Source organism: Rhea americana, unplaced genomic scaffold (genome assembly GCF_003343005.1).
Source record: "Rhea americana isolate MKP2758 unplaced genomic scaffold, rheAme1 scaffold_19, whole genome shotgun sequence".
NCBI classification, from domain to species: Eukaryota; Metazoa; Chordata; class Aves; order Rheiformes; family Rheidae; genus Rhea; species Rhea americana.
In genome coordinates this window covers 6,898,028-6,906,380 of record NW_028186038.1, presented here as the reverse complement: position 1 = coordinate 6,906,380, position 8,353 = coordinate 6,898,028, and the positions used below count along the sequence as shown (strand labels likewise).

The following is an 8,353-nucleotide window of genomic DNA, read 5'->3' as shown; positions in this document are numbered from 1 at the left end:
GCGGCCTGCTCCTTCCTGCCCTCGGGGCCCCCCGCGCCGCCCTCCAGCCCCCCGCGCCTCCCCCTCAGGGCCAGCGGCCGGGGCGCGAAGCTTCAGCTCCGGGGGGCAGGAAGGAGCCCCGCTGGCCAGGCCCGGGCCGCGGCCCCTCGCCCAGCCCGCCGCCCGCTCCGCAGGGCCCCGTGCTCCGGGGACGGGGCCAGCCCAAGCTCTTCGGCCCGGCGCGCGCGGCCAGCCGGGCAGGGGAGCGGAGCCGCCCCGGCAGAGCGGCGGCCCCCCGCCCCGTCCAGGCCGGAGCGCTCCTGGGGCTGCCGTCGGCTCTGGGAGGTGGCGGATGCCGAGCAGCAGAGCCTGGCAGAGCGCGCGGAGTTTCTGCTCCCGCGGACCGCGGCTCCCCTTTGGGGACGTCAGCCCTGACTCCTCCCGCGCCTGTTGTCCCCGAGCCTCCCACCGCTCTCGTGGCCTCGCGGGGCCGTGCTGCAGGCTCACAGCACTGCCCCGCAGCTTGGAAAGCAAAACCCCAGGTGCTTCCTCAAGGCGAGCAGTGCAGAGGCTGCCCGCTCTGCGCCCAGGGGGTGGGCCTGGGCACGGCAGCACCGAAGGTTTGTCCCGGCCGCGTCCTTTCCCTGCCCCCTGGCCCTGCCTGGCGCCGGTTGGGGCACAGTAACCCGCCCCAGGTCGCCTCCATTAGCTGCTGGATCGACGATCTAGGATCTGAGCAAAAAAAGATCCCAGTGCTTGTTCCTCCCACGTTTTCCAGGCTGGGCCGGGAAGGAGGGGCCGCGCGAAGGCCTATGGGGAACTTGGAAGTGAACAGCTGGCAGGATAGCTTACACCTCGCAAGGCTGTCCCAGCCAGGTGCCTTTGCCACCCCCAAAGTCTAGATACTTGTCTTGAAATCCGTGAGTCGGGAGCCGTCCCTTGGTCCCAGCAGGGCCCAGGGCAGTCACGGCAGGACCCCATCATGGCCCCGCGGCTGTGGGATTACAACACGCAGAGAGATGAGCTGCGTGAGGGAGGCAAACGTCTACCCTAGGACAAGCATAAGCAATGCTGGAAGGAAGAACAGTGACAGCAGTTTTGCAATTCACTGTGTCACCAAGGAAATAGCACTACCTAGCTCCTGCCACGGCTGCTGCCAAGGGTTGCCTGAGGGCTGGGTGCTCCAAACCACTCTTGCCCTGTAAGTCCGTGTCTCCCTGGCCAAGCTTTTCCCAGCCGTGCATAAAGGACTTGTTTAGGTTCCTGCCAAACTGATCCTTGAAGGATCAGCAAGTGCAGGAGTGAAAGGAAGGAGCTGAGGATCTCTCCCAGGTCCACCAGTTTGCTGTAGCTGTGTAACATCACTCCCAGCAGCTGGCTGGGAACAGGCGAGGTTCAGTACGTTATCGCGTCTTACCTGGAGCGTTTGCACCCACAGGGTTATCAATGCCGAGAAGTCAGAATTCAATGAGGACCAGGCAGCGTGCTGTCAAATCTCCATCCGGAGGAGAGAGCTGGGCCTGGAGGAGGACGAGGAATGGCTGATCCTGTGCTCCACGCAGGTACGTAGCCTGCAGTCTGGCTGCCCTCACTCTGCTGCAGGCCCTGGTCCGCATCTGAGGCTGCGGGAAATGTGGGGTTGCCCCATCAGTCCTACACACCCAGCAGGGCAAAGGCTGAATCCCTTACTCGGATGTGTTTTGGGGGCCTGCGTACTTGGGACTGGCCAGGAAAGGCCCAGCTCTGCCTGTGCATGTATTTGGTCAGACTTATTTCTTGTATTCTGCTGCCTCTCTCTTTGCTCAGCTGCCAGTGCTCTTTTCCCGGCCCATTTTCTTGGCCCTGTCCCTTCACTCCCCTTGTTCTGCTTTTAAGGCCCTGTGTACATTAGTTAGTGTTACTCCGAGATGGCAGCATAAACCGGGCACACCAGTACTCTCACCTTACGGAGACGGAACAGCTCTGCCTCTTCAGTGAACAGGGGCAGCCCATCTTCCCTAAAACGCAGAGAAAGGACAGTTTGGGCGATGCACTCAGCTGTGGTTGTGAATCCAGCAGCTCAGATGATGATGCATTTGCAGGCCTGGGAGAGCAGCAAATGTGTGTCACATGAGTTTGTGCTGTGCAGGGGATTAAGGCAAGGGCAGCTGGGGTAAAAGAGCCAGGCTGAAAACATCCAGCAGAGGCCTGGCTGCGATTCTGCTATTTACATGGCCTCACTCCAAGCCCCCTGTTTGTTCCCCCTAGCTGCAGCTCCCCTTCACTGTTTTGTCTCTCTTCCCCACTGCAGTATTTGACTTGTTCCTACTGGGCGCTGTTTGATGGCCACGGCGGCCCAGAAGCTGCCATCATTGCCTCCAACTATTTACACTACTGCATCAAGCAGAAGCTGGAGGAGGTCGCAGGAGGCATCACAGAACCGCATCCCCCCATGCATCTGAGCGGCCGCTGCGTTTGCGACAGCGACCCCCAGTTCGTGCAGGAGAAGCAGATCCACGCAGAAGCCATGGTGGTGGGAGCGCTGGAGAACGCCTTCCAGGAATGCGTGAGTTCTCCCTCGGGGCGCCGTCCCCACTGCCGCCAGCAGCCGGAGGCTGCCCCTCCTCGCTGCCCGGGTGGGCAGCAGCGTAGGCGATAGCAGTGCAGACACAGAGCAAAGCACAGCAGCTCTGCCTGTCGCTAAGCCCTGCTCCTGCTGCTGTCCAAATATCAGGGGATACGTTTCCTCAGGGCTAGACAGTGGCCGTTGCCAGACTCCCTACAGAAATAGCGTACCTGCTCTTCCTTTGCCTTTGAGAACTCCCCCGCTGCTTCTACAAGCAGTGCTTAGTATCCAGTCCAGTAGCAGCTTTGTTGGTTGTACCAGAGCAATATTGTCTTTCACCATTCTGGTTTCCTGGGGCTATCCGCAGTCAGTTATTGCTCAGGATTTCTGTTAAGAGGCACAAGGCAGCTGCGAAAATCCAGCTCACACCACTCTGCAACACTCTGTTGTTTAAACCAACAGGATGAAGTAATTGGTCAGGAGATGGAAGCTACTAACCAGACTGGAGGCTGCACAGCTCTGGCAGCCCTCTACCTCCAGGGAAAGCTGTATGTGGCTAATGCTGGGGACAGCAGGTGAGCCCACGGTAAAGGGGATGTTGCTGGGGGCAGGAGCTGGGAAGGAAGCAGGGTTCACACTGTCTTACTTAATCCCATGAAAGGTGAACGTACAGCTCTGTGTGCGGGGGCACAGCTGTCCAGACATTTCCCCGGTACCTGCCACAGGACCTGTCGGATGGATGGAGACATGCACGAGCGCAGTGTTGAAGCACTGTTGTCTGGCGTTGCTCTGCCCTGGGGCTAGCCTTAGCAAGAGGTCATGGAGATGGGTCCGCAGTGAGTGATGCAGAGGAGGACACTGCTCAGCTCACTACTTCTCCCCCTTGCAGGGCAATTCTTGTTCTGAAGGACAACATCGTGCCCATGAGCTGTGAGTTTACACCTGAGACAGAGAGGCAGCGAATCCAGCACTTGGTGAGTGACTCCGTTCACATATCAGGCAATCCAGCTGAGCCCCTCACTAGGGTAGGGTCAGGGAGAGCTTGTGACAAGAGCACAACTTGCTTCCTTGAAGGTTGCAGTAAGCACAATGTGGCCAGAACTTCATCTGTCACTAGCCCTGGAGGGTTAGGAGCAAGATTCAACTGACACATTTTAAGTACTGGAGAGGCTCACTTCCAGGTGTGCCTCCAAAGTCCCATAACCTTCAAATATGCTTCCCAGTGCTGTTCTCAGGCTGTCTCCATTAGCAGGCAGGGATGCCAGTCTCACGGCAGGAGCAGTATGTAGTCTTAGTGCCCATCTCCTCCAGAACAGAATCTGTCCATCCTCATGCCTCTGTTCCCTTCTCCAGGCCTTTCTTTTCCCCAAGCTCCTAGATGACGAGTTTACACGCTTTGAGTTTCCACGGAGGTTGAAGGGAGATGACGTGGGCCAGAAAGTCCTGTACCGAGATTACTTCATGGAGGGCTGGTGAGTCCTTTCTGCATGAGAAGATCTAGGGCAGCAGTGCCACACAGAGCAGTTTTAGCTGTTAGTAATGATGGGGAGGAGAAGGGGTGTGTGAATCCAGAACTGATGAGAAGAGCTGGCTTGATGATGCAGAGCTCTGCCAGATCCCACAAGTGACACTGTGGGTGGCTACAGAGAAACAGCTCCCATGCCTGTAGGAGTTGGGCCTTTGCAGGGAGGTCAGGGAACAGCTGTGAGACAGGGTCCTTCTGGGCTCCTGCAACGTGGGGCAGGGGCAAGGAGCCCCAGCCTTGTGCAAGTTCCAGTTAGGGAGGAAGAGGAGAGGGAAGAGTTGGGCATTTAGCAAGGGCGTCATTCTGCACTGCATCTGCTTAAGCAAGTCACCTCGTCTCTCCCTCACAGAACTCCCTGTGAGTGGGAGCACCCCAAAGGTCAAATAACAGTTGAAGTGCTCAAACTGAGTTGTACCTTCAAGTCAGACAAATTCCAGATCAATGCTGAATCCTCTGTTCTAGGGGATACAAGATGGTGGAGAAAGCTGACCTCAAGTACCCTCTTGTCCATGGTCACGGGAAACAGGTAGCTTAATGTTTTTACACACCGGGAAGGCAGAGGCAAGTCTCCTGGGGGTGCTCAGAGCACCCGTCGCTCACCATCACGCACTGTAGCACTCCCACCACACTGGTGATGCAGAGCACAGTGCTCCAGGGCTCTCCTGCATGGGGCAGGCCACAGCTGCGCCCTGCCCTGATAACAACAGCTCCCCGCACTAGCACAGTGCTGCCTACTAGCAACAGCAGAGCGAGACGACGCCAGCGTAAACCAGGCTGCTGGGGAGAGGAGGGGTTGCTCCTATACCTTCTAGTAGAGCAGCCAGCCAGCCTGGCCTTTCCTAGTCTCCTCATGTGCACAACTCCTCATTTCAGCTGTCATCTCCACATGCCATCAGCAGATCTCACCACCTCCAGCTGTAACCAGTGCTTCTCCTACAAACTCTCTCTAGAGAAGAGGCTGAGAAAAGCAGTCTGGAGAAGGGAGGCAGGGGAGAAGTAGTGACTGGACACGCACAGTGCGTGCACGCTGCCATCAGGCAGGAGGAAGTGCTGTCACCTCCTCCAGTGCTATAATCCATATGCCATCCCCTTTGCAAGGGCTCAGTGCAGAACCACCTGCACAAAGAGAAAGGATTGTTTCCTTCAAACCTACCCAAATTATCTCCCATGCTACTCAAAATCAAAAGCAGATGCAGCCATGGGCTTCTTGAGGTCTGAAGCATTACACTGAGTACATGCTACCTCCACCAGGCTGAAACTCCTGAGCTTATCAGCAGGGTCCAACAGCATGAGCTGCTGCCATCAGGGGCTGTTCATGTGCAGGCAGTCTTGTCTCCACTTCACCTCTTGTGGTCTCCAGGGACTGTTTTGAGTGATCCTTGGAAAACAGTCATACAGGCAAACACATAGATCAGTCAGGGCAAGCCACGTATCTATTCTAATTTTCAATGCTGGTTTGCTTTGTTTGGAGCCAGGCTCGCTTGCTGGGGACTCTGGCTGTCTCTCGAGGGCTAGGGGATCATCAACTCAAAGTCATCGACACCAACATTGAAGTCAAACCTTTCCTCTCTTGCATTCCTAAGGTTAGTCACAACACGTGGAAATTACAGGTTGGTGATGGAATTAAACACGCTTCTCCCCCTCTGTAATATCCACATTTTACAGACCTGGTAGGTCTCTGTCTTGTCCTGTTTTCCTCCCCCTGCCTCTCTGTGTGCTTCCCCAAGAGTTCCTAACAGGGCAACATAAAATAGTCACGGCACTGTGATGATTTAAGTCATCTGTCAAGGGAACAGAGTCACCACCCTGCCCTCTCCCGTGACACAGCAGCAACTGAAGTTACTTCCGGCATCCTGACCACAACAAGATAATGCTCACATGCTGGAAGAGTTTTGCTGCCTGTGATTACCCTTACACAGGGAAACAAAGGATTTAACAGGATTGTTAAAAGCTTCCCAAAGCCAGATGCAATAGGGGAAACATGACAACCCTTGGTAAATATCTAGAATTCTCATATGCGAGAAAATCCTCTGATTCACTCCTGCTGCTTTCCAGGTGAATGTATTTGACTTTGCACTGCATGACGTTAAGGAAGATGATGTCCTTATCATGGCAACTGATGGCCTTTGGGATGTTCTGGGCAACAACGAGGTGGCCCATATGGCCAGGAGCTTCCTTGCAGAAAACAGGACAGATCCCCACAGGTAACACCAGTCTTGCCATTCCCCTTCTAAAGAACCTGTTCTAAGCAAAACCAGCCTTAGATCACTTGGCATCTAGGTCAACTCCAGCAGGCAGAGCACTTTTTCATGACTCAGAAGGGACCGACTCCTACTCTTCCCCATCCTAAAGTAGCAACAATAAAGTTGATCTCCTAAGAAATACAGTATGTTGACAATGCAAAGCCTTATCTTAGTATTGCTCTTACAGAAGTGTTGTGTTAAACAAAAATTCACGACTTTTCCACCCACAGGTTTTCAGAACTGGCCAAGCACTTGGTATGCAGAGCGAGAGGAAAGAAAACAGGCCACCAGTGGATGCTGGATGACAGCCACGAAGCATCCTATGATGACATTTCTGTGTTTGTCATCCCACTGCACAACAGGGATGCAGACTGTTAGCATGGATGGTAGTGCTCTCTTCCTGCGGTGCTATTCAGCATCAAAGTAAGACTGAGGGATGTCCGCTGTGCACGTACACTTTTCCAGTAAAACCACCTCACGTGGAACCTGAAAACGCACAGCCAACATTACACACAAGAGGATCAACAAGAAAATGAACTCTTTATGAACGCGCAAGTGGGCAACAAATCATTCCTCTTACTCCCTTCTCTTTGTTGTGCTAATGAGAAATTCAAAGGTGGCCACAGAAGCTGAAGAGCACTGTGTTTCTAACATCTTCACAGCAGTTAGCCTCAAATCCAGATTCTAGTGGCCACCCCCCAACCTTTTAGTTTGCACAAGAGATCCAGCCATACTCCTCAAGAGCTGGATTTTAATCAGAGTTGAATTTGGTTAAGTTTTATAAAACTGTATGCATATGCTACAGGTATCCCTTTCAGCCATTCGCTGTAACACAAGATCCACTGAAAGACTGGGTGTTACTGCGAAGACAGCATTACATATGGCCATGCCTGCCTAAGGCAACCCAAAAGCTGAAGCAGAAGCAGTTACCCAGAGCTCTTCCAGTCGAGAAAGTTTCTTCTTCTAAGCTGCACTATTTCAAAACAGAAGATGCAGTTACCAGATGAAGCTACACATAAGTGTACAGGAACCTCCTGTATAAAGATACGTGCCTTGGCATTATTTAAGAACATTTTAAGTATATGGCAAGTAATGCAGTGTACGTATTTCTAACAAATCAACACTCAACAGCTTTCTGTTCATTCAGGTAATTTGTCATTCACAGTGAGGCTGTTTTTGTAGCAGTAGCACTGATGAGAACTCAAGCAATTAAGTACATCAGCTCATTTACTAGGAGACCTGCAAGTAAAATAAAGGAGTTTTTCAAATTTGTCTGGAGTGCTGCATCACAAATGGTATGCTCATTATATCAACAGGGATGGCAGTGCACAAGACGTGCCATATCGAGTTGTGCCTTAAACCACAAAGATCTGTTTTTCAGCCTGTTCATTAGGCAGGTAAATTCAGGTCTGGACAAGCCTCCCATCTTCTATAACCCCCCATTCTTGTTTTCATTATTCACTTATATGAGCTGCAACATTGCCCAGTGAAACAGACAAACCCTAGTATTTATCTGTAAAGTGCTCCAGTTCCATAAGGATGAAAGTCCTTATGTTTAAAAACAGGTTTCTCACAGTATCTTCTTCCAACAGCTTTAATCTTATCAGAGGTTTTACACATACCTGAGATTAAAAAAAAAAAATGCATTAGAAAACCGTAGGGGAGTTTTTGCTTCAGAAATGCTAAAACAAGTCTTTTGTATTTTGCAAAACAACAGTTTGTCACTAGGAACGTTCCATAAGCAGTACTACTCTGAGAGGTAGCTATCAAAAGACATTTATTTCCTGCAGCAGGGACCTGGACTCAGGAATGAAGGAGCCTTCCCAGATCTCTGCTTATGGTTTAAGCAAGCAAATATAACAAGATGATTTTATCTCCAGCTTTACTTCTTCCTCTCCTCCTGAGCTTAAAAAAAAGAACAATGTACATGTGGTTTTACCTCATGTTAACTCAGTGCTGGTTGCCACCCCCCAATACAGCAGCTTGAGTGTAATGACCCAAGTCTCCTATTACTCAAAATCAAAATACTGTTTCTCCACTCTCACGATGAGAAAGGGCTCT

At 52.4% G+C, this 8,353-nt stretch overlaps 1 protein-coding gene across 1 annotated transcript in view; it reads left to right on the top strand.

Annotated features, from left to right (window-relative positions):
* Positions 1-7,562, top strand: part of PPM1M (protein phosphatase, Mg2+/Mn2+ dependent 1M) — a 16,341-nt gene extending 8,779 nt beyond the window's left edge. The window contains exons 3-12 of the mRNA XM_085302570.1: positions 932-1,007; positions 1,300-1,541; positions 2,270-2,524; positions 2,987-3,099; positions 3,414-3,498; positions 3,878-3,996; positions 4,512-4,575; positions 5,525-5,632; positions 6,105-6,253; positions 6,523-7,562. Of these exons, the coding sequence (XP_085158696.1) occupies positions 932-1,007; positions 1,300-1,541; positions 2,270-2,524; positions 2,987-3,099; positions 3,414-3,498; positions 3,878-3,996; positions 4,512-4,575; positions 5,525-5,632; positions 6,105-6,253; positions 6,523-6,670 (1,359 nt within the window). The 3' untranslated portion in view covers positions 6,671-7,562. The remainder of the gene's footprint in view (positions 1-931; positions 1,008-1,299; positions 1,542-2,269; positions 2,525-2,986; positions 3,100-3,413; positions 3,499-3,877; positions 3,997-4,511; positions 4,576-5,524; positions 5,633-6,104; positions 6,254-6,522) is intronic.
* The last annotated feature ends 791 nt before the right edge of the window (positions 7,563-8,353 follow it).